This window comes from Electrona antarctica (assembly GCF_951216825.1).
Source record: "Electrona antarctica genome assembly, chromosome: 14".
Lineage (NCBI taxonomy): Eukaryota > Metazoa > Chordata > Actinopteri > Myctophiformes > Myctophidae > Electrona > Electrona antarctica.
In genome coordinates this window covers 49949499-49975766 of record NC_136795.1, presented here as the reverse complement: position 1 = coordinate 49975766, position 26268 = coordinate 49949499, and the positions used below count along the sequence as shown (strand labels likewise).

The following is a 26268-nucleotide window of genomic DNA, read 5'->3' as shown; positions in this document are numbered from 1 at the left end:
ACCAGCTGATCAACATTGAACTGTAGTCACTTACAGATTAACTAACATAAGCTATGATAGCCATACTGTATGCTATGATGGTAAGAAAATAAATTGGGAGGCTGCTGCTGCTGCCAATCAAATGTGTTTCTATGAAATATTGCTGTGGTATTGTTTCAGCATTTATTTTATTATCCCAATAACCACCTGAATTCTGGCTCAATTTTGTGCGATCATCATTTTTCAAATATGACTTGTGCTGTTGCCGGCCTGTGACAAGGTATGCCAAAAATAATCAAGACGAGGGAAAAAAAAGAAACGTGCTTAATATGAGCTTTAAAAAACTAATCTCAGACTGGATATTGCAGTACAGCCTATATTCATTTGGAGTCGAAGGTGGGAGATGCTATTATACAGCCCTGCAGCTTGACTTGAACGGTGTAAGGCAGAGTAGTGGTTCTTCTCCACAACCTTAACTGGAGCAGCGGAGAGAGAGAGAGATAGAGAGAGGTGGGGGGGGGGGGGGGGGGGGAGCTGGTGTCTGCTTTAAGTTGGGGGGGGGGTCACGAGGTAAGAAAGGCCGGTCCAGAGGAAATATTTGGATCCGATTCAGGGCCATGCTTCATACGGGAGGTGCATGAGGGGATGGAAGGGCAGGGTAAGGGAGTATCCATACAGGGTGGGGTCTCTCTATGCATGGGTTGTTGAAAATGGGGGCAGAGGGGAGGGGGATAGGAGACCCCAGTGACCCCCACTGGTGTTTTCAGGGCGGTGCATATGGGGAGGGTCCTCTACTCGCTGGTCGGTGCCGGCGTCTCGTTGGCATTGTTGTCAGTGGTGATCCTGTTGTTCTCCAGCTCGTCGTCAGATATCAGATCTAGGGAGGCTCCCTCCACCTGGAGCTGCCGCCTTCCAGAACGGCTTGAAGAGAAGCTGATGGGGCCGCCACGCCTGCAACCGTTACAAAGGCAGAGTGTTTCATTTTTTAGAAACATCCAATATCTCTTCTCGGAGAGGCAGATAACCGCAAACAACAACAAAAAAAAGAGCCCAATGTGCTGTGGCTCTTCTGTAGTATAGCATTCTATACAGCACTGTATAGACTTTAGCTCAGTGGTTCCCAAACATTTCTAGTATTTCTAGTAAAATGTTGGAAACAAAAAATAAAGGGACCCATACAAAGTGGCCCGCGACCCAGAGTTTGGGGAACCAGTACTTTTGGGAGCTAAGGGCCAGTACCTTAGTTTGGGAATACGTGATTTAGGAGCTAAGGTCCAGGGTTAGGGTTAGAACCAGTACTTTTAAGAGCTAAGGGCCAGTACCATAGTTTGGGGACCAGTACTTTTAGGAGCTAAGGGCCAGTACCATAGTTTGGAGACCAGTACTTTTAGGAGCTAAGGGCCAGTACCATAGTTTGGAGACCAGTACTTTTAGGAGCTAAGGGCCAGTACCATAGTTTGGAGACCAGTACTTTTAGGAGGTAAGCCAGTAGTACCTTAGGCGGCTCTTGAGTGTGTTGACCTCACGGCTGAGGCCCTCGCTGGCCTCTGTGGCGTCATCCAGCTCTCTCTGAAGCTTCCTGCGCGAGGCGTTGGCCCTGGTGGCCTCCTCTTCAGCCTCCTCCAGTTGACGCTTCAGTTGCTTCATACGAGAGTTGGCCTTCTCCATCTTACACACACGTGTATATATATATATGTTTTAATGATAGTACATTGAATGAACAGCAAATACATGTGAGGTAATGCATACCTGTAGGCAATATGCACAAAATAAAGATATAAAGAAAGATTTCACTCAATAGAATAATTCTAGTCAACGTATATAACCCCATTTAGACCTGAGTGCGCATCTGTGATACCTTATAGCTCTTAACCACTTGAACCATTATTTTAACCTTTAGCTGTTGAAAAATCGCAGATTTGCTTCTCTCAGATGGGGGTCCGCAGCCAAATTGATCTGGTCTCAGGTCTTAATGGTTGAAAATGTAAAATGTACCATAAATCAATAAAACTCCTTACTTGTTCCTTGAACTGGTCGGCATGGCGACGCTCGTCCTCCACCTGCATGCAGACCTCCTTCAGCTTCTTCTCTGTCCTCCGCACAATCTTATTGGCTGCAGCTCGCTCCCTTGTACAATGGAAAGACGGGTTATTGGCTGCAGCTCGCTCCCTCGTGCAATGGAGCGACAGCTTAGAGCAAGTTGATGAACGAAAGAGAAGCAATAGAATTACAAAAGGGAACGTCAGTGGGAAGTTGGAATGTGCATGTGTGGGGCGAGGAGAAAGTGGTGAAAGCAATTTGCATTTTATTCTTCTTCATGTTATTGTTTTTTTTGGTTTTTTTGTATACATGCATCATGTTTCAGTATTGGATAATCAAGTTGCAGCTCCATTTAGACAAGGACCTCGCTATAAAGCAACAGGACCGGGAATGGAGAGAAAACAACATTTTGGGCGGGAACCCCTTTTGGTGTTTTAAGCATTCTGTTCTACTTTAGCTATTGAAAAATAGCAGATATACAAACTCGTAGCGAGCTTGTAGGTCTGCTATTTTTGAAAAGTTGTGAAAATGTGGCGCACATCTTTGAATATATATTTCAGAGCTTACATTTTGAACTAAAATATTGGCTTCTGGGGGGGTCCCTGGAACTACATATTTTGAGATGGGGGTCCGTGGCCCAATCAAGATAATTCTGGGGGTCCTTGACATAGAAACTGACATAGAAACATGGGTTTTTCAGAAACATTTTAGGATCTAGAAGCCTTTTTTTTTAATCGACCTCAGTCCAAAATGGGTTAAAAAGGGGGAGAAAACATTCATTCTCACTTGGCCTCCTGCTCCAGTTGCTCCTCCAGTTGTATGATCTTGGCCTCGAGGGCCGTGATGGAGGCCTTGAACCTGCTCTTCACCGTGCCCTCCAGCTCGCCCAGCTTGGCCCGCAGCTCCTTGTTCTGCCGCTCCATCTGCTGCCGAGCGTTCTCACTCTTCTGGGCCGCACTGCGCTCCCCGCTCAGCTCTGTGCTCAGGGTGTCCACCTAGACAAAGTGAGAGAGACAGAGAGAGAGAGAGAGATGCAGGGGTATTGATTTGTTAACAATATGATTTCCTTCAATCTGAGACAAAATTCAACAGCCAATTAATTTGTCTTGACTTGTCTTGGAGCATGTCATTATCTATTATGCCTCAACTTTATTCCAGAACATCCTAAAGAGGAAAAGCATTGTTACAGTATTGTCTCTTTGTGAGTATTACAAGCTGCTGCCCCTGATTTTAAGGCCGGATCCTTGCATGCGTCTCAGTGTTAGTTTTCCATTTCCAATTTTTTGGAAAGGTAGGCCATATTCTTTGGTTAAAATAAGTGTTAAAAAAGCTCTATATTGTGATAGTGCTCATTGCTATAGAGTGTTTGTTCAGTAAAAGGAGTCTCCATGTCTCTCCAGCTTTTTATTAAACAGAAAATGCATTTTAAGGTTGGGATACCAATTTTATCCAATCAGGATAGAGAACAAGTGGAATTGTAAGCGATGACACAAATACATGCTGCTCATGTCAAAGAATTGTAAATGGAACACATGCTGACAAAATGGCTATTCTCTCCTGATTGGCTGAAATGTTGTCATCTACCTGAAACAGTTTATTAAAGAGCTGGAGAGACAGGGATACCCCTGTTATTAATCAGACTGTAGGAGTTTTAAAGTTGTCGGCGAGTCATCAGATCGTTATGTATTTCACACTACAGGAGTCTTTTTTTTTTTAAATCGACTGTCATTATATCGTTGTGGCATTCACACTAAACGATTGATAGCCGACTAGGCATCAGACACTGCAAGAGTTCACCAAGATGTGATCCAGGCCCGATACATATAGGCTACATCATTTGTTTTTTATTCCAATTCGTTTTGACATCTCACGCACGTGATGCATGTGCAGGATGCCGTGATACATCCGCGAGAACGACACAGGACGCCTCTCTCTCTCTCTCTCTCTCTCTCTCTCTCTCTCTCTCTCTCTCTCTCTCTCTCTCTCTCTCTCTCTCTCTCTCTCTCTCTCTCTCTCTCTCGGGAAGGCGTCGGCGAGCGCTTTTATCGGCGCTGGATCTTCTCCTTTCACACACAGCGAGCAAAACCTCGGCGATCAAAGACCGATCTTGCGTCAGATCGGGAGTTTTGTCGGCGAGCGCCAAAAATGGTCCCCGACAGCATAATCGGAGCAAATATCGTGCCAAATAATATCACTTACTCTACCTTTAAATTGATATATCAAAAGATATAAAAAAAAAAAAAAGAATTTCAAATTTTTTAATTGTATGAATTTCATACATACAATAATAATGAAAAAAAATATCTTTTAAGAATTAGTGAAAATAGTCAATCTACATTAGGGGTGCCCAAAAGGTAAGATTGCAATCTACCAGTAGATCACATAGGCTGTGCAAGTAGACCACATGACATGCTCCTAAAATATATAATAAAAAACATCTGCATCTGCCACTTGAAGGTGACTTCATTGATTAACATAAAAAGGCCTGTCAGCTCAAACCCACAAAGCAATACATTGTTTTCAAGAGCGTTGCAGACAAACAAAGTTATAATATGTATATAAAAAACCTACCAATTCCATTTTGCCCTTCTATTTCCCATTCTAAGTGTGTTTGTCTTATAGGGGTGGATAGATCTTGTTGAGCTGGTCAGTTTAAAAGTAGTTCTCGAGTCAAAAAGGTGTGGGCACCCCTGAGCTACATGCTAACAATGTATTTTGGGTGTGGAGCTTAAGGTTTGCAGTAAACGCTGCACACCTGCATGGTGGTCTTTCTGAAGCGGTCGTTCAGCAGCTCCATGTTGCTCTGCTCCTCTTCCAACTCCTCCTCCAGCTGAGCAATACGAGCCTCCAACCTCCTCTTCTCGTCCATCAGGGCAGACCTGACGCACACACACACACACACACAGTTTTGAAAACGATATCCGATAAATTGTATCTATAATCTATATCTACCGTAACTAATGTAACTCTATGTTATTACAGTCCAAGAAGTACTATTGTACTAAACATGTGTTAGCTGAAATAGCATATAATACCATATAATACAGGGTAAACATCACAATAAAACATTCAGGAAAGTGTTCCATTCTCCAACCCAATGTATTCATTGCACAATCTACAAGCTCACAACCTGTCACGTTGCGGCGCATTGAGACAAAATAGACAAAATAAATTATATATATTTTGTTTCCCTTTTTACCAGATTGCACTATGGCTAAAACCTTATTTCCATTCCGTTATGTTGTGCAATAATTTAACTCTCTCAAGAGTTAAATTATTGTTAAACATCTGCATTACTTCATTTACAAGAAGTCTACACTCTACATTAGAGAACGTACAATAATTGTTATGTTGATCAACGTTTGCCTGTTGTCTCTCCTAATGGTACCAATATCAATACAGGATGGAAAATTGTGGACAAAATCGTATCCAACGACAACAAAATATTTTTTAGTTTTGGGGTCTGAGAGGCTAAATCTCATCAAATGGTGATCCGTGGCACAAAATGGCGAATAAATAATGGGCCTTGATATGAAAACGGTTGAAAACCATGTACTGTTCATCTCACTTTCCAGAGGTACTGTTGGAGATCTCATCCTGCAGTTCATCTCGTTCCTGCTCTGCATGGCGCCTGCCCCTCTCAGATGCTGCCAGATCCTGCACACAGGTTACAACAAGACTTTGATTGATTGATTGATTGATTGATTGATTGATTGATTGATTGATTGATTGACTCTTCTCCCTTCTGGCTCCAAAACTATGGAATGCACTTCCCATCACAATCAGAACCGCAGCCTCACTCCCAATCTTCCGCTGTAGTCTGTAAACCCTCCTCTTCAGACTCCATCATGGCCCGTAGCACCTGCCCTAGCCCTACGGCTAGGGCAGGTGCTACGGGCCATGATGGAGAGACTGTTTGAGTGACTGTTTGAGTGACTGTTGGAGTGACTGTTGCCCTAGCCGTAGGGCTAGGGCAGGTAGACAGCACTAGCATAGCAGCACTAGAATAGCATTTTATGTAGACATAGCACTTTATAGTATACATGTTTAGTTTCATTATATAGATATTCCACTGTTACGTTACGCATGTTTCATGATAACTACTTTTTATGCATGTGATGTATTGCCATGCTTTTTGTTCTTGCTTAATGTAAATTGCTCTGGATTAAGAGCGTCTGCTAAATGCCTAAATTGTAAATTGAAGAACAGTTTGAAAGTATGGTCGACACAAAACCTGCTGAGAGGATGAAACCAGAAAAAGTACTAAAGACTTGTTTACATCAGGGTCCTCCGTTTTCAATTCATCGGAACATTTAAAGACATACAGTACAAATATACACTGCTGTGCAAAAACATCATATATATGTAGGGTTAAAAAAAGGGAACAGTATAGAAAGTAGGGGGGGGGGGGGGGGGGGGGGGGGGGTAGGGCGTTCCACGTTTTAGTGGCATAGGAGCGAAATGAATTGAACCCAGATAGCCGACTCTGGGTTGAATGTGGTTTGTATAGAACTCCCTCTGGTGTTGTGATCGTGGACTTATAAGTTATGGCTGAAACTTCTATGACAGTGCTGACATAATGAAGTGACATTATTCCGGTAGAGTGTCTCAGCCCTTCGGTCGCCCGTCGCCTATATTAACCCATTTTGGGCGGGAACCCCTTTTGGTGTTTTAAAGCATTATGTTATACTTTAGCTATTGAAAAATAGCAGATCTACAGGGCTCATAGCGCGGCCGCGCTATGAACTTGTAGGTCTCCTATTTTTGACAAATCGTGCAAATGTGCCTCAAATAGTCAAATCTTTGAATATATATATTATTACAGAGTGAACATTTTAACTCAAATCCTTGCTTCTGGGGGGGGGGGCAATTACATATATTTTTGGGGGTCCTGGACATTGACATGAAAATGTTTGAGAACAACTGACATGGGTTTTTCATAAAACTGTCAGGGATTTAGAAGATATTTGTAGAATCGTCCCCAGGTCTAAATGGGTTAAGGCGTCTTACTGGTAATAACCCATTATTTCAAGTATAGGAATATCGTACTTGCATACAACATGACAATACAAAATGGATAATCCTACCTCGTGCAGCTGTAGGATCTCAGCCTCCAAGCTCTTTAGTTTCTTCTCGTTCTCCTTGGACTGGGAGAAGATCTCATCCCTGGAGGACCGCGCATCCTCCAACTCCCTCTGGTAGTCCTTCATCTGGGCCTGAGGAGGGAGAAGATCAGTGTTGATTGCGTCGACTAAAAATGTTCGTCGACTAACCTTTTTTTCACAGAGGAAAACTAAATGGATATGATGACTAAAACTAAGACTAAATATATTGACAATTTTGTGGACAAGAGATCCAGTTTAAGTCATTTTACAATTAGTTGCATGCTGACAATAGCCGATCTACAAGCTCACAAGCTTGTAGATCAGCTTTTTTCAGCAAGTGAGTCATTATGACGGCATCGAGGCCCGCCAGAATACATTTTGTTCAACTAAATCAACTGTAGATTTAGTCGACTAAAATCTTATGTTATTTAGTCGACTAACACTAAAACATTCCACCAGGTGACTAAAATGTGACTAAAACTAAATGAAAACTAAAATCTAAATTTGCTGTCAAAAACAACACTGGGAGGGAGAAGATCATTCTGCTGAGATTGTCTGCTATTGCTCTGTCTATAGCCAGTGCTTTGCCCCGGGGACCCAATCTAGTGAAAAATAGCAGATCTGCTATTTTCACAACATCTTACTCATAATATTTTTTTAATGGATTTGTTGTTTTGTTTTTAGTTTTTTCCTGTGGTTGTTAGGTTTTGTCCAAATGTTGATTGTTTTGTAGACCCAGTACATGTTCTACGTTCTAATATTGTTTCTGAACTACGTTCTTATGTAAGGAGGATATGCATATATAAGCTTTAAGCTTCTGCCTATTCCTTTTCGATCGTGTTTAAAAAAATGAAAACAAAATGTTTTGTAATTGTCTAAACTGAATAGATCGAAATAAACCATTCATTCATTCATTCATGTGTTTGTTTTATGTATGAAATATATTAAAAAAATTTAATGAAATCTTTTGAAATACTTTTTTTTTTCGTTGTAGGAAAAGAGTCGTGAAGCCACTCTTTGTGAAACAGTGCTTTATAGCCTACTACTTATTTGAGAATTGTGAGCTAGTTGGTTGCCTCTATATGTCCACATGTATTCATTTACACTGTACACACGTTGCATATACACGTGTTTCTATCGGTGAGTGACTGTACCTGCAGCTTGCGCAGCTGTTTGATAGCTTCATCTCTGGCCTTGTTAGCTCCTTCTATGTGTCCCTCGATGTCCTTCAAGTCCAACTCTAGCTTCTTCTTAGCAGCTACAGCCAGAGCTCTCTGCTTCCTCTCGTCCTCCAACTCGGCCTCCATCTCTCGCACCTTGTGGAAGGAACAAGGTGCTAATTAAAAAAAGCTTAAAAGCATTGGGATATCGTATTGTATGTGTATGTTTTACATTTAAAAAAGCATACGGTAGCTGGAATAACTTTCAGAATAACAGAAAACGGCTTTAAATCCCATCGTTGAGTCAATACATTACTTATGCATGTTTAGACATTATACCGTACATGATGAGCAGTTTGGTGACACAGGTGTGATTGAAAAATCACAGCTGTGTCAAGTGAGGGGCGCTCTTATAATCATACATCATCTCATTCCGGCCAATCACAATTTGCGCCCTCACCTTCGTCTTCAATGTTTGTGTTTACACAATGTTTGTGTTTGTGTTCTTCTTACGCCTTTGATGGCAATTGGATGATTTGAGGCACGCACGCACGCACGCACGCACGCACGCACGCACGCACGCACGCACGCACGCACGCACACACGGACGGACGGACGGACGGACCGACAGGCGGACGGAGTGCAAAACATACTCTCTCCCCATGCCTTTGGCCTGGTGGAGACAATGAACTGTATGAATTAGCCTTGACTGACTGACTGAGAGTGAGATTGATTGCTGATTGATGGTAAGCACCTTCGGTGGCGTGGCCATGGCTTCCTCACCTGTTTGACCAGCGCTCTCTTCTTGTCATCGTTGCTGTCGTCTCGCCCCTGCAGGTCTCTCTCGTACTGGGCCTTCATGGCCTGCATGTTGACCTCCAGACGCAGCTTGGCGTCCTCCGTGGCCTGCAGCTCGTCCTCCAGCTCCTCCAGCTGCGTGCGCATCTCCTCCAGCTGCTGATCCAGCGTGCGCTTGGACTTCTCCAGCTCATGGACCTGCATGCAGAACACCAATGGAGAGAGAGACAGAGACAGAGAGGGAGAGAGAGAGAGAGAGAGAGAGAGAGAGAGAGAGAGAGAGAGAGAGAGAGAGAGAGAGAAAGACCAAACAGGGCGAGGAGGATTACATAGAGAGAAAAGGATGCAGTGATGGGGAGAAAAAAAAGAGAATGGATATATAGATCAGGGGTTCTCAACGTTTTTGGCTGGGGACCCCGGCGGAAATGCTTTTGCCATGTCTCGCGACCCTTGCTCCGCCCCACCCTCCCCACCCCCAATACAAACTGACTGCAAAAATACCCTTAATATTAGAGAAAATATATCATGAATCAATACTGAAACCAGATCATTAAGGAAAGTTTATGCATGTACTATGTAAACTCGTCATTTCCACTTTCCAGCCATTCAGTTGCAAAAACAAAAAAAAGGGGGGGGGGGGGGGGGGGTTAATAATTTGGCGACCCCCCCCCCCATGGGTTGAGAACCCCTGATATAAAGCATGATAGAGGAATAAAAAGATTGATAGAGTTTTATGAAATATGATTACCCCCTGTTGGTGTTCAATGTTCAGTAATGCTCTGCTATCTATGGTGTTTTGACCATATAGACAGACATAGAAAGGTAGACGCCTGTTCCGGGGGAATGCTCTCAAGAGAGGGCAAGCTTCCACGTTGGTGCCAAGGAGCGTAATGAAAGGAAGGGACGTGAGTCACGTGACTGGAGGCCGCCATGACGCTCATGTCCATTTAACTCTATGGGCGCACTCAGGGCTTAAAGCAAAACATTAAAAGAAATCACACCCGTGTGAACTGAGTGGTGCAGATTGTCAGAGAGTTGCGCACTGGTGTTGCGTGCAGTGAATAGCAGATATACAAGCTCACAGCTCGTAGCATTCATGACACACTGTGAGCCTGCAGATCTGCTATTTACTGTCTGCGCAGCAGTGCGCACGACACCGGCACGCCAACACTTTGGTGTCGCCGTGTCGGGTTACATACTTACATTCAGCAGCGCGTGGTCATGCATTCTGAGCAGCTGTTCGATGTAAACATTATCTGATAAGTGGGAATGGATGCGTGCTTGGTAGTTTGGACTTTGGAGAGATCACTTGACTAGTAGCAAGTATATGCTGCATTTTGATGACTTCATGTCATTCACACCGAGGCCATGGCTACATACACGCTCCACCCGCCACCCCCCTTATTTAGTTATTTTTGCCGATCCGCACTGATCTGTGATCTCATAAATGGCCCATGTGAAGTCCTCAAGACGGAAACCCGTCCCCAGGACGGAGAACTGTAAGCCCTGCGCACTTCTGCCCGCAGTGCGGCGAGACACAATGAACTGCAGCGGCGAATGAGGCGAATGAGGCAGAGATTAAAATAGGGTGAATTTTGCCTCCCAAAAATAGTTAAGGGACGCAATAAAACAATGACTTCTGCATCCACGGGATGCATTACTACTGTACTGTTTTTATTCTAGTTTATTTTGTTAGCTTTAGTTATAATAATCATTTCTTCTTCTGTGTTCTACATGAATATAACCACACTATAACCATATAAAATGAAATATGAGTTAAATGCTGCAATTTGTAAAAATGGCAAAATATGACTCCTAACGTTGTTGAAGTGGGTCGACTCACTGAAAATGTCACTGGGACTCATCTAAAAGACCATCCCTGCATCCCGGGACTCATTACATTGAAAACCTATTTACCTCACTGGCTATGGTTTACTACAGATACATTGTTACATTGACAGATACATTGACACTACAGATACACTGTTTTGCATGTGTGTGTGTGTGTGTGTGTGTGTGTGTGTGTGCAGTACTCTCATGCTAAATGGGTTCGGCATCGGTCCAGTGTTGTTTTTGTCGACTAATACTATGACGAAAAATGTTCGTCGACTACCTTTTTTCACAAAAACGACATAAAAACTAAATGAACTAAGCCATGATGACTAAACTAAATATACTGTTGATTTGGTCAACAAATAAAAACTAGACTAAAATGTTAGGAAGGGACTAGTGGACAAGAGATTCCGTATAAGTCATTTTACACTTAGTTGCATGCTGAAAATAACAGATCTACAAGCTCACAACGTGTCACACTGCGACGCGTTGTGAGCGTGTAGATCTGCTATTTTCAGCAAGTATAAAAACAGTCATTACGACGGCGTCAAGGCCCACCAAAATACATTTTAGTCGACTAAATCAACTGTAGATTTAGTCGACTAAAACCTTATGACATTTAGTCAACTAAAACTAGACTAAACACTAAGATATTCCAGGTGACTAAAATGTGGCTGAAACTAAATGAAAACTATTCAAGAGACTAAAACTAAAATAATAAAGTGCTGCCAAAAACAACACTGCATGCGTCAGGGTCACTCACGTTCTTGCCCACGTCGTCCTTGGAGCTCATCAGGTCCTCCATCTCGGCGCGGAGCTGCTTGTTGACTCTCTCCAGCTCGTCCTTGGCCTCCAGGGCCTCGTCCAGGGCTCTGGTCATAGACAGAGCCTTGGTCTCCTTCTCCCTGGCCTCGGCCTCGGCACGGTCACGCTCCTCGGCATAGCGGGCCGAGATGCTCTTCTCCTCGGCCAGCATCTATAGACAGGGAAGGGATTAAAACCAATTTAGGCCTGACGTCGAAATAAAAAAAAATGGAATTGGCCCCCCATCTGAAAATATGTTGTACCAGGAACCTCTCCGCTCTGAAAGAATATATATTCAAAGATTTGTGCCGCATTTTCACGATTTTTGAAAAAGCTTGTAGATCTGATATTTTTCAATAGCTAAAGTGTAACATAATGCTTAAAACACCAAAAGGGGTTCCCGCCCAGTATGGGTTAAAACAAAACAAAAAACACCATAGTGGTGATTTGGTGAGGATGTGATGAGGCTCGCAGCTTCAGGGGACTGAATAGAGGACAGGGAACTAAAGAAATAGGTAGTCAACTAAACTATGATTCCAATGCATGGTATGGCTATGGATCTAAATGATTTAACACATTTAGGACTGAGGCAGACTTTTTTTTAAAAAGTCTTCTAAATCCTAAAGGTTTTCTGAAAAACCTATGTTTCTATGTCAGTGGTGCTCAATCTTTTTCATGTCAAGGACCCCCAGAATTATCGGTATTTGGCCACGGACCCCCATCTGAAAATATGTTGTTCCAGGGACCCCCCCAGAAGCAAAGATATGAGTTAAAAACGTCCGCTCTGAAATAATATACTGTATATTCAAACATGTTCACGATTTTTCAAAAAATAGCAAATCTACAAGCTCGTAGCGCTAGGAACTTGTAGATCTGCTATTGTTCAATAGCTAAAGTATAACATAATCCTTAATAAATATGTTTTCATATTTATATAAATCTTAAATAAAAACCTGCATGGGCATGAAGTCTCACAATCATTTCGCAATGTAGATAACACAGGTTTGTTACACATTTTTAAACATATGAAGGCCCACACTGGCAAATAATCCATCTTCTCTAAGCTGGGACCACTCCTACCTGGCTATCCAATTCACACGGCAACTGGCGGCCCGGGGGCCACATGCGGCCCCCACCTTCATTTAATGCGGCCCGCAGGTTAAATTTTGGAATACTGATATATTATTGATTTCAGCTGTTACAATTCGGTGCAAACATGACCCGTTGTAATTACTTCAGTCTAAATGTGTACCTTAATGAGTAGTATTAAAAATAATGTTATTGTCTTTTTTTATGTCCAATGTATAATTTGTATTTAGTTCATGAAACAAAAAGGTTAACATAACTATAATTAAAAGGCATTGGAAAAGCATTTGAATTTAAATAAAAAAATGTTACTTTTCGGGATTCCAATAAAAAATGGCAAAACAATTATTCAGTATTTAAAATCAAATATAGCAAAAATAGCTGATCTACAAGCTCAAGACGCGTCGCAATGCGACGCGTTTTGAGCTCGTAGATCGGCCATTGCAATGTGGCCTTCTGGAGTGAGTGTGGAAATATAGTGGCTCTCTCCATCATCAAAGTTGCCTGATCTAGTTCAATTTGTCTGCTATACAAATGGTAGCCTGGGCACCATTCCATTTCGGGTTCATGAACCGGTCGGGAGCGGATGATATCGCTACGTCATGTTGTAGTGTTGTTTTGTAGTCATCAATCTTCTGGAACTCCCTTCTAAATAAAAGCTACAGGCTACGAGAGCTTTTATTGTTATTCTTCCGGTTTGAAGGAAAAAGGAAGTTCCATTTGATTGTTCCTCCCTGATGACTACAAATCAACGACTACAACATGACGTATAGCGATATCATCCGTTCCAGACCGGTTCACATGTCACTTTTGGAACAGAGACACCAGGCTTTCCTCCGAGGTGGAACACCTGGTGAGGTCGAGGTTATACATAAGTGGTGGTCCAAACCTGGTCAAACTTCTTCTGCTTCTTCTCCAGGTTGGAGACAATCTGTCTCTGGTGGTCCAGGTCCACGGTCAGGTCGTCCAGCTCCTGCTGCAGGCGGGTCTTGGTCTTCTCCATCTTCTCCAAGGCCATGGTCTTCTCCTCCAGCCGCTGGCCCGTCGCCTCCATGTCCTTCTGCAGCTTTCTCTTCAGCTCCTCCAGGCCCTCCATGCAGCCCACGTCATCGTCCAGCTTCTTCTTGGTCTCGCACAGCTAAAGACGAGTGGGACGTGAGCGTGGAGATCAATAAGGTATGCACTGGTATATAGAGAGTATTAGCATGTTGACACTGTGACACATTGACCCCCTTTCAACCGGTTGGTTCCCAATGGGAACCGGTTCAGTTCTTTTTGGTTTTTAGTCCATGAGCCAGAGCTCCAAAATTGGTGGGAAAAACTAGACGTATATATGTTAAAATGTTTATATGATCAATACAAGTAAATAAATACATTAGTAGTATCAGTAGTAGCTTTTTCATATTTTCGATTATTTTGCATATAAAATTTGTAATAGAATAAATCATTGTCTTTTCAATTGGGGAAGTTTCATGGTGATAACAATTGAATATAGGTATGGTTTTGCCCACTCAGTTCATAATTAACGTTCCAATTTTGGAGCTCTGGCTCATGGACTAAGAACCACAAAGAACTGAACCGGTTCCCATTGGGAACCAACCGGTGGAAAAGGTGTTCTTTAAAATGTGTCTGAATCATCCCCGTAAGGGGCTGTGTTGAGGCTGCCAGACACTAAAATGCATGCATTCATTCATTTTTAAATAAGATATTATGCACATGGTGATCTAGATGCATAAGGATACATTGTTTGCCGCAAATTCTGATTGATTAACTTTTTTTTTTCAATTAGTCCAGCAAGATTAAGGTGCTGAAGTACAAAAAAAACAACAAAAAAAGATCATCACCACCCGTAATCTGACCCCAAACAGTGCGCTCTTTAAATGGCCTCATGCATTCACCCAGTGGTCCAAACTATTTTCATTTTATAATATGGAACAGAAATCAGTTAGTGTAAATAGCAAGTAAATATATACAGGTAGCACATATTGCAGCCTGCCATATATGTGTGTGCCATGCCCGATGTGAATTCCTTCTAAGCTAAGCAAAGCGCCATATTTGCTCATGTGAACACGTCCCTGTGTGTGTTGGAGAGAGGAGTAAAGGCTCATACATAGTCTGGATTTTCGGTGGTGAGGTGACCACCGAACTACAACATGACGTCACAAGCCGCGGTGAAGAGCAAACCACCGCCACCGCTCCAGCCCTTCTCTCTGTTTTTACTCACCACCGCTCAACGTTATTTCAACTCCGGTGGTCAGCTCACCACCAGAGCGGTGGTGACTGGTCACCTCACCACCGAAAATCCAGACTATGAATAGGCCTTCAGTCCTCCTACCTGTTTCTCCAGGTTCTTCCTACCTGTGTCTGGAGTGTCAGCAGCTGTTTCTCCAGGTTCTTTTCCTACCTGTGTCTGGAGCGTCAGCAGCTGTTTCTCCAGGTTCTTTTCCTACCTGTGTCTGGAGCGTCAGCAGCTGTTTCTCCAGGTTCTTTTCCTACCTATGTCTGGAGCGTCAGCAGCTGTTTCTCCAGGTTATTTTCCTACCTGTGTCTGGAGTGTCAGCAGCTGTTTCTCCAGGTTCTCCCTACCTGTGTCTGGAGCGTCAGCAGCTGTTTCTCCAGGTTCTCCCTACCTGTGTCTGGAGCGTCAGCAGCTGTTTCTCCAGGTTCTCCCTACCTGTGTCTGGAGCGTCAGCAGCTGTTTCTCCAGGTTCTTGCGCGCCTCCTCGTCTTCCTCCTGCTGCTCCTGCAGAGCGCTCTTCTCCTCTTCCAGCTGCCGCGCGCGGCTGCTCAGGTTCAGCTTCTGACGAGTCTCCTCCTGGAGCAGCTCCTATACGCAGGCAGTCACGCAGTCACGCAGGCACGCACGCACACACACACGCACGCACACAACACAACACAACACAACACAACACAACACAGTAGAGTAAGGCATCGTGCTCAAACAACATAACTAACTAACAATAACAGCTCTGTTAGCCTAATGCCTGATTCATACTCGCATTGTGTGCCATGTCGGGCACCGGCAAATCTGGTAGCCGTTCTGCTTGTAGATCTATTTGTGGTGTTTCAACTACTAAGTATAACTTATAGCGTTAATGTAAAAGACATTTAGGTCTCTCTAACGTCATACTATGCAGCTGCAGCAGGGACGTGCAGAGAGTGTTAGAGAGGCAAGGGCTGAAATCCCATATAAAGACGGCACTTTTGGACAAAATTAGAAAAACAAATGCAGATCTGCAAGCTCTCAACGCGTCACGCTGCGACGCGTTGAGAGCTTGTAGATCAGCAATTTTCGGGGCGCAACCCAGCACTCTTTAGCTAGTGGAGATGCGGTGTACGAACATGGATTTCTAAACACATTTGTCCAACGCAAAATACTGTGTTCAGGTTCAGGAGACTTCGGAAAAAAAGCAATTCTCCTGGCATGGAAAGGAGCGGCTTTTGCATTTCTTTCACCGTAGCAAATGCTGCATTCGTGGTCTGGAAAGGGCAGTTGAGGCCCCCCTTTGAGGTCTATGTGTGTGCACGTCCCTGAGCCGCAGTGTATCTCACCTGAGTGTCCTGAAGCTGACTCTCCAGCCCGGTGACATCCTTGGCCATCTTGACGCCCTTCCTCTCAGCGTCCTCCAGCGTGGCAGACACATTGTCCAACTCAGTCTGCAGAGACATTAAAACAACAACTAAACACCAGGAATGTCCTCTGTCTGAAGCATTGGTTACCCAACCTTTTGTACACTGAAGTACCCATAATATTATAATATTATAATATAATGGCGAGCTAAATATTATATAATGGTGGTAAAATATAATATTTTACCACCATAATAAATAACATTTATTCTTTCTTTCTTTCTTTCTTTCTTTCTTTCTTTCTTTCTTTCTTTCTTTCTTTCTTTCTTTCTTTCTTTCTTTCTTTCTTTCTTTCTTTAAAAATACAGGAGCGTATACCTGCCCTTTTTTTGTTCCATTCCTAAGCCAATAATGCTGCTGCTCTGACTAAACTCTGTCTAATCACTAATCGGCACAACTGATGATATTTCTAATGTGATTCATCCGTTCTCAAATCTTCTATTAACGGCTAGGTGTGCTGTCATGCTGGATAGCCTATTTCTAGAACTACCTGCAGTAATATAAATGTCATTGCACTAAATACCTTTGACGAAAATAGCAGATCTACACGCTGACAATGCGCAACACAATGTAAACGTGTAGATGGGGTATTTTCCCTGAACGTACCCACCCCAGTAGAGGGATGCTTAGGGCTTGAAGAGGTCAAATGCGTCTGCATTAGGGGTGTCAAAAAATCGATTTGAATTAGAATCGCGATTCTCGTTATGAACGATTCAAAATCGATTCATCATTTCCAAAAATCCATTTTCTTTTCTTTTTTTTTTGATTTTTTTTCCTGGTTACATTTACAGGAGTTTTCACTACATGGTGTTTGTGATATGAAATGTAAGCTTACCCTAATCACAGTAAACATCATGTCTTCAGTCATTTTCAAGTTACTGTAGTATAGTGACTTCAGTTGGCTGCAAGATTGTGATGAAATCCTATGTATTGAATCGATAATCATTTTGAATAGAGAATTGTTTTGAATCTGGAAATAAAATGCTTTTGAATTGAGAATCGAGTTGAATCGAAAAAATAAGATTTTGAATCGAATCGTGACCCCAAGAATCGGAATCGAATCGAATCGTGGGACACAGGGCCGCGGGAAGATGTTTACAGTAGCAGGTGCTGAACGTTCAGTGTGTCATTTTCGCGCAATTTCACGCAGAAAAGTGACTTTTACTTTCCCTCTCCACGCATGAGAAAACTGACACAGGCAATTAACCAGGATAAGGTGCTGATACTGTGATACAGCATATTTATTAAGCCTAGTAACAGAAATCTGTTTTAATTAAAATTATTATTATTTTGCTCCAGCCCCCCCAGCACCCCTACTTCCCTCAGCCATGGTGGGACACCCAAAGATTCACAGCCCTAGTCTGCATGCAGGCCCCCCCGTAGCATCCGCTCACCCACCTGTAGTTTGTGTGAGCGGTCAGCCATCTCTCCCTTGCATTTCTCTCCCTCTGTGACTCGGGCCATGACCTCCTGCAGCTGTGACTCCAGCTTCTTCCTCTTGTGCTCGGACTCCGTCTTGGCCTGCTGCAGGCCCTTCACCTCCACGGCCATCTCCTTGTTGGCACTGTCCTGACTCTGCTTGGTCTTCTCCAGGTTGGACTTGAACTGGATCGACACACACCAGTGTTGTTTTTGGCAGCAGATTTTGATTTTAGTTTTAGTCGTAGTCTCTTGAATAGTTTTCATTTAGTTTTAGTCACATTTTAGTCACCCGGGATGTTTTAGTGTTAGTCTAGTTTTAGTCGACTAAATATCATAAGATTTTAGTCGACTAAATCAACTGTAGATTTAGTCGACTAAAATGTGTTTTGGCGGGCCTTGATGCCGTCATAATGACTGTTTTTACTCTTGCTGAAAATAGCAGATCTACAAGCCCACAACGCGTCGCAGCGCGACGCGTTGTGAGCTTGTAGATCTGCTATTTTCAGCATGCAACTAATTGTAAAATGACTTATACTGGATCTCTTGTCCACTAGTCCCTTCCTAACATTTTAGTCTAGTTTTTATTTGTTGACGAAATTGTCAGTATATTTAGTCTTAGTTTTAGTCATCATAGCTTAGTTTTCATTTAGTTTCCATTTAGTTTTCGTCAGTGGAAAAAGGCAGTCGACGAACATTTTTCGTCTTAGTTTTAGTCGACGAAAACAACACTGACACACACACACCACAACACATGGCAGTACATCATTTTAACCCATTTTGACCTGAGATCAGATTCTAAAAATGTCTTCTACATCCTGACAGTTTCCTGAAAAAGCTATGTTTCTGTGTCGTTCTTCGATTTTTCAAAAATAGCAGACCTACCAGCTCGTAGCGTGCCACTCGGTGGCGCACTATGAGCTTGTAGATCTGCTATTTTTCAATAGCTAAAGCATAAAATAATGCTAACACCAAAAGGGGTTCCTGCTCAAAACGGCCACAACTGTCCAATATTCTCATGGGGAATCTTGGGGATTGTTCTATCGATTTCTTATTTGAGTAGCCTAATCGAAGTGCTTTTTTAATATTGATTCATAAAACAAATCGGATTGACTTTTTATAATCAAATAAATACATTTGTACAGAATCACTATTAAACACCTTTTGTGTTGTGTGTTGTTTAAGAAAATATTGAACCACTGAAAAGTATCAAAAACCGCTTCGAAAAGAACCTCTCAACTCCACTGCATCCTCAAACTGTCTGTAAAAGCAGCTTACTCCACCCCCTCTCCCCTGCGAGCCACAGGCCTGCTACAGTCGGAGCACACTTTAGCGAGGCAGGTTTTCTATTTTTCTATTTTTGTAGTCTGTTAAAAGTAACTAAGTATGCAGTGTACCTGTTTATCAAACGTACGCACTGACGCTAAGGCTATGAAAACAATTCCATCCATGTAGATACAGTCTACCATTCATTGTCAATGGAAGCCTTGACATGAAAAAGGTTGAGCACCGCTGACATAGAAACATAGGTTTTTCAGAAATCTGTTAGGATTTAGAAGTAATTTTGTTTATAATCGACCTGACATCAAAAATTAAAAAAATGTCTTCTAAATCCTGACAGTTTTCTGAAATACCTATATTTCTATATCAGGGGTGCTCAATATTTCATGTCAAGGATCCCCAGAATTGTCTGTATTTGGCCGCGGACCCCCACCTGAAAATATGTTGTTCCAGGGACGCCCCCAGAAGCAACGATTTGAGTAAAAACGTTCGCTGACTGAAAGAATATATTTTCAAAGATTTGCACTACATTTTCACGATTTTTCAAAAATAGCAGACCTACAAGCTCGTAGCGTGGCACTACGAGCTTGTAGGTCTGCTATTTTTCAATAGCTAAAGTATAACATAATGCTTGAAACACCAAAAGGGGTTCCCGCCCAAAATGGGTTATGGAAGTGCCGTACCCTCTTGGCCTGCTCCAGCTGTTCCGACACCTCTTCCAGGGCGGCACCGTGCCTCTGTCTCATCTCCTGGAACTGGGCCTCGTGGTTCCTGCTCTCCTCCTCAATGGCCTTCTTCAGCTCAGCCACCTCCTGCTCACGCTTGGTCCTGAGAGAGAGAGAGAACACGAGGAACGTTCAACGGACTTGAACAAATAGAATTCTCCTCATTTCACCCATTGAGAGCCATTATGAGGCCTTCTGAATCAGTAGTTCTCTCACTTTCAAGATGAAAAAAAAAAGCGCCCCAGCGTGTGACGAAGTGACGCGCTATGAGCTTGTATATCTGCTATGTTATAATAATAGCCAACGCAAAAATCTGAAATGACACCGATGCTGCTTTCGCTGTTTTAATGGGTTCAAGTCGCGCAGTTATTGGCCGCGTTTCCCGTACAGAAATTTCTTACGCATCTTCTTAAGAGGAAAGTGCTAGGCACGCGCAGTGAAGCATGACGCCTGTGAACATAGACGTTCCGTGCATAGATGTGCCACGCAATGGTAGGCCTCAGGCCTGGTATAGGCCTCAGGCTTGAGGCCTGGTATATGGTAGGCCTCAGGTCTACCAATCTGAAATTTAATTTAATAATATTTGGACTGCTGGACAGCTGACAGTAGGCTCTCTTTACTCTTTAAATTAATCTGTGACATGTTACCGACCCGACCCGTTCCGAAAATATTTTCTAATAGTTAAACCGAACGGATCCGTGACAATTTCGTCCGATTCCGACCCGTTCCGAGATTTCTTTCAAATTCCTGCGCCGAGTCCGACCGAAATCCGATTATTTCCGACATTCCGAGAGACCCGAACCAGCTGAGCCAGGCAGACATAAATGTGGACTATATAGAAATAATATAACTATTGACCAATTACCATTTTATGATCAAAGCGCGAGAGAGAGACATCGTCCATGGGCCGTTATTTGCAAACTTAACCAGCCTCAGCCCTCATTTATATTATTATATGCGTGTTCACCGTGTTGAGTTTGCAGATCTCCGCACGCCACTCACCTAACAACAGCGCAACACCAGTCCTGGCTCCACATCCATAAAATAAATATAGGCTAAGTGCCTATGCAGCCTATCCAATTGTTTTAATTCAAAGTGGTATAGGCCTATACGGTATTCTGTGAAATGTTTATTGTCATCCGTGTATCTCAGCTCCAAGTGTTGCATGACAGCGCTTTGTGAGCTTAATTGCAGATCATCTATTTTCGGTGCGCAGGTCCTCACTGCCTCAGCGCAACCACAAAGTTGATATTTAAATCGTACTATACTCGGGCAATCTTCAACCGATTGTTCTAATTCCAAATGGCCTATAATCCGTGAAGTGTAAATTTTCATTGGGTGTATAATTCATGTTTTTTATATGCTTTTATTAAATTATATGGAGTGAGATGCTAACATCGGCATATAATGCTCAAGCATAGTTCACGTGCACTGCATGTAGTGGTTACACATGTGTGTTGATACGCTCCCTCTTACAATTAAATCAAAATGCAAAATTTTAATTTTTATATTTAAAAAGGCTTTAGGAAAAACGGGGTTGCTTCTAAATTCATTCATGCAGGAGGCCTTATGACACGTAAGGCTGTGCTCTATCTAGGTATTCTATGTCTATGTTGTCGTGTTTGATGGCGTTTCCCAAAAAAGGACATGGTGTCTGATTCGCTGCCCATGCAACCAATTGTGTAGCAGACAGGCTTCTGTTTGCGGCCTAGAGGGCCGCAAACAGAAGCCTAGAGCCCTATGCGCGTGCGTAGAACTTTGAAGATGAAGAAGATGCGTAAGAAATCTGTACGGGAAACGCGGCCATTATCAGCTAGCTGCCCCAGTGCCTGCGAACAGATATTGCACCTCATTTATAACAGCTGCTCGCCGAATAGCCTGGGGTCCACCTATGCTTTCTATGGCATAGGCAGCTCCTGGCAGGATCCGCCGGGAGAATCTAGACGCAGCTGAGAGTAATGAATTAGAGCGACAGAGACAGCATTTCCAGACCTGAGCCGACAGCCGTGGCCGTTTTCTCTGTCGGCCAGCTTCTTTTCCGGGTTTTTAGACAGCTGGTGGATGGAAAAGAAGCTCCACCCACGCGGCTGAATGCCGCGACGGAAAGATTCCCGGAAACGCTTGTCATTAAGCTTAATTTCCATCCACCAGCTGTCTAAAAACCCGGAAAAGAAGCCGGGAGACAGCAGAAAACGTCCGCGGCTCTCTGGTAAGTCTGGCAACAGCTAGAGAGAGAGGAGTGTGTGTGTGTACGTGTGTACGTGTGTACGTGTGTACGTGTGTGCGTGTGTGCATCAATTTAACAAAGGTGCAGACGATCAGAAATCAGCAGAGAGTGATCGACGTTTGCGCTACTCTATGCCGAATTGAAGTGGTCTCGGTCCCAGACTTTTTTTTTCTCCCTGGAAATAAAAACGTCTGGGTTACCGAGGTTACTCGCCGAATGGCGTTATGAGCATGTGAGCGCTGGGGTTTTGAATTGAGCGCTGAGCGGGTTCGAAAATAGGTCAGAGCGGCTTCGGAGCGCCGAGGACCACCTCCACTCCGGTCGGGGGCCGTGGCGTGAACCACATCTTTGAGCAAGACACAGAGACACGTGCTGTGTGTTTGCTCCGTGTTTCGGATTCTCAGCAAAATACTATTTAAATTTATAATTTAAATAGTTTTTTTGCGGACGGGTCTGAGCGGAGCGCTGACCGACCGGTGCGCAAATGAAGGTGAGCGAGGGAGCGAATCAACGTGAGCGAATGAGTGAGTGGCACAACAGCCCTCTGGAGTTTCTATTTTAGTGTAGTCATAGTCTTAGTGAATTACTTAATGTCATGCGATTTTAGTCTACTAAATCTACAGTTGATTTAGTCAACTAAAATGTATTTTGACGGGCCTTGATGCCATTGTAATGGCTGATTTTACACTCGCTGAAAATAGCCGATCTACAAGACCACAATGCGTCGCAGACTCGCAGCGCGGCGCGTTGTGAGCTTGTAGATCGGCTAATTTCAGCATGCAACTCATTTAAAATGACATATAGTAGATCTCTTGTCCACTAGTGCCTTCCTAACATTTTAGTCTAGTTTGTATTTGTTTACTTAATTGTCAGTATATTTAGTCTTAGTTTTAGTCATCATAGTTTAATTAGTTAACATTTAGTTTTCGTCAGCAGAGAAAAGGGTAGTCAACGAACATTTTTCGTCTCAGTTTTAGTCGACGAAATCAACACTCCACTCCACTCACACGCTCCGATAGAGACAAAACAAGCGTCAGCAGCAAGCCCCCAGTAAGGCTATCCAACGTTGAAGATGCCACTACCTACTGGCGAAATGTGGAATTGCAGCACTTTCATGGAGGTGGACGGACGTTCATGACGCCCCGTGCGTAAGCCCGGACCTCAAATTTGAGGTCCGGGGCTAGGCTAGGCTAAACTTCCGCTCGCTCGAGCCATAGAGTTATAATTATACTTCCGGCAGTCTTCCGGGTGCTTCAAAACGCCACTGAGCAACTTCTATTGAAATGAATAGCGGGCTGACGCTCCGGTTCGGTCTCTATCCTTTTATTACTCTATGGTCAGCAGAGAAAACAGAACGGTTGCGGTGCGGTGGAGCAGCACCTGAGCTCCTGTTGAGCGGCGGTGGTATCCAGGGTGTCCTCCAGCTCCGTCTTCAGAGCCTCCAGCTCCTCGCTCAGGTCCCTCTTGAGCTTCTCCGCTTTGTTCCGGGCCTGCTTCTCCGACTCCAGGTCCTCCTGCAGCTCCGCCAGCTGGGCCTGCAGCTCCCTCACCTGCTTCAGAGCGTTGTTCTTCTGGCTCGCCTCGTCCTCCCCTCTGATGGGAACATGGAACACACACAGGAGACAATAAACCACCAGGGACGTGCAGAGAGTGTTAGAGGGGCAGGGGCTGAAATCCCATAAAGACGGCACTTTTGGACAACAATTGAATGTTGTATGTCTACAAATGAACTTGTAGATCAGCTATTTCCGGGGCACAACCCAGCACTATTTAGCTAGTGGAGATATATGGTGTACGGCATGGATTTCTAAACAAATTTGTTCAACGCAAAATATTGCGTTCAAGTTCAGGAGACTTCGGAAAAAAGGCAATTCTCCTGAATGCTGGCATGGAAAGGAGTGGCATTGGCATTTGCACGCACGCACGCACGCACGCACGCACGCACGCACGCACGCACGCACGCACACACAGTATACAGACGTTAGGCACAGAAGAGCATAGAACATAGTGAGAGATGGATGCATACAGAATGCCACATTGTGATAGTAGATGCAGTGGTGTGTGTGGGTGGTTATATTGTTGTCTCCACCAGGCCGAAGGCATGGGGAGAGAGTATGTTTTGCACTCCGTCCGTGTGTGTGTGACTGTGTGTGTCCGTCCTTCCGTCCGTCTGTTACCAGCTAATCTCCGGGACCGTTAACCCGGTCGATGCCAAACTTTGCACACACACTCCCTGGATGCCAACGATGAACCTCTGCCCTACATTTTCCAGAACGGCCTGTTATAGCGCCACCATGAGGCAGCTTTTCACATTTTTTACCTAAAACTGCACCAATCTGCTTGAAACGTTGCATGCACACTCCCTAGAGGCCAAGGACAAACCTTTGACCTGCATTTTCCGCATATGCCTTTTATAGCGCCACCAGGAGGCCGACTTTTGTAAAACACATTTTTTGATATTACTCCTCCAGATTCTGTCCAAAAATCTCACAACTCGTTACACAGTATCTCTATGGTCATGTGCTCAAGTCGGATCTGTCCGATATTTCATATTCCATCCTAATTGGCTATAATTGGCTTTCACAGTTTGCAAGATTGCCCCGTTTTGAACAAAAGCCTCAAATCATGAACGCAGCATGCAATTGACGTGAAATCTTTCACACATTTTCTTACTAGGCTGAGGAATATATCCCACCCTTTTCACATTGGCCTGTTATAGCGCCACCAACAGCTTGATTTTTGCAAAACACATTTTTGGAACAAAATGCCTCAAATCATCCAATTGCCATCAAACACATAAATTTGTGTTTTGTATCTGTATTTCGCATCTGTGTTTTGTATCCGTGTTTCGCATCTGTGTTTTGTATCCGTGTTTCGCATCTGTGTTTTGTATCTTTAATTTGCATCTGTGTTTTGTATCCGTGTTTCGCATCTGTGTTTTGTAGTTGTGTTTTGTATTTGTGTTTTGTATCTGTAATTTGCATCTGTGTTTTGTATCCGTGTTTCGCATCTGTGTTTTGTATCCGTGTTTCGCATCTGTGTTTTGTATCTTTAATTTGCATCTGTGTTTTGTATCCGTGTTTCGCATCTGTGTTTGAAACACAAATACAAAACACAGTTGTGAAACACAGATACAAAACACAGATGCAAATTACAGATACAAAACACAAATACAAAACACAGATGCGAAACACGGATACAAAACACAAAACACAAATCTGAACTTGTGGATACAAAACACAAATGTGAACCTGTGAGTTCACTCACGTGAGTTGCAAATCTGAACTTGTGAGTTACAAATCTGTGAGACCTTTGAGACTATGCTAAAACTCTGCTGCTCTACTTTTGAGACTCTTCTGACATTGGGCGTTAACGAACGTCATCATTGGCTGAGGGAATCTGTCAATCATTCTGATTGACAGATTCCTCGGCCAATCAGATCGGTCCGCCTTCAGCCAATCCTATGGCTCTAATGCCCTGGGGGCACGCTGGTCCATAGCTCTAATGCCCTATGGTGGGGGGCACGCTGGTCCACACAAACTTTCTAGCACAACGTTACGGAACTGATGAGTTTCATACTGTTTCACTTTGCAATGCACGACGCGACACCGCGCAAACCGTGCATTGCAAGGCATCTCTATCTATTGGTCACAGCTGAAATTAATCGCAGATTTAATTACAACTGATTCAACTGAAACTCTTTGGATTTGTATCCCGTTTGAACATACCACCACCACCACCACACTGTGTTGCTGTTGAGGGCTGATTACACCCCGCTGCATGTTATTATTATGTCCATATAGAGTTATGGTTTTTAGCGAGCCTACTACTACAGTGTTAAAGTGTAATTTGAACGGTGTCTTTTATATAATTTTTCCACTCCGTCAAAATCTAACCCAGAGCGCTCCAGTCAGTCCACCCCGACGCGGCGCCTCCTCCCCGGGTACAGTAGCCTACAGATCATTGTCCGCTGGTTACAGATCACAGCACTATATAATGAAATATAATATAATATAATATGATGAGTCTGACGGCGGGGGAAACCATTGCCTGGGACCAGATTTGACTGAGAGCCTGCCATCGTGCAACCTCCATCTTTTCACTAGAGGAGAAGTGCAGTTAGCGCTTCTGTGGGTGTGTTGAGAATGACACGGTTTCTTTGTATTTTATGTGCCTGGTTT

General features: G+C 43.5%; 1 protein-coding gene across 1 annotated transcript in view; it reads right to left on the bottom strand.

Annotated features, from left to right (window-relative positions):
• Nucleotides 1-666: 666 nt before the first annotated feature.
• The window catches only part of LOC306937627 (myosin-10-like), a 198123-nt gene continuing 172521 nt past the window's right edge, over nucleotides 667-26268 (bottom strand). The window contains exons 27-42 of the mRNA XM_079521502.1: nucleotides 23468-23680; nucleotides 19819-19963; nucleotides 17834-18040; nucleotides 16358-16462; nucleotides 15480-15632; nucleotides 13695-13943; nucleotides 11679-11891; nucleotides 9068-9280; nucleotides 8279-8440; nucleotides 7107-7235; nucleotides 5588-5676; nucleotides 4775-4898; nucleotides 2806-3014; nucleotides 1998-2106; nucleotides 1475-1647; nucleotides 667-930 (exon numbers count right to left, since the gene is read on the bottom strand). Coding sequence (XP_079377628.1) covers nucleotides 771-930; nucleotides 1475-1647; nucleotides 1998-2106; nucleotides 2806-3014; nucleotides 4775-4898; nucleotides 5588-5676; nucleotides 7107-7235; nucleotides 8279-8440; nucleotides 9068-9280; nucleotides 11679-11891; nucleotides 13695-13943; nucleotides 15480-15632; nucleotides 16358-16462; nucleotides 17834-18040; nucleotides 19819-19963; nucleotides 23468-23680 — 2653 coding nt within the window. The 3' untranslated portion in view covers nucleotides 667-770. The remainder of the gene's footprint in view (nucleotides 931-1474; nucleotides 1648-1997; nucleotides 2107-2805; nucleotides 3015-4774; nucleotides 4899-5587; nucleotides 5677-7106; nucleotides 7236-8278; nucleotides 8441-9067; nucleotides 9281-11678; nucleotides 11892-13694; nucleotides 13944-15479; nucleotides 15633-16357; nucleotides 16463-17833; nucleotides 18041-19818; nucleotides 19964-23467; nucleotides 23681-26268) is intronic.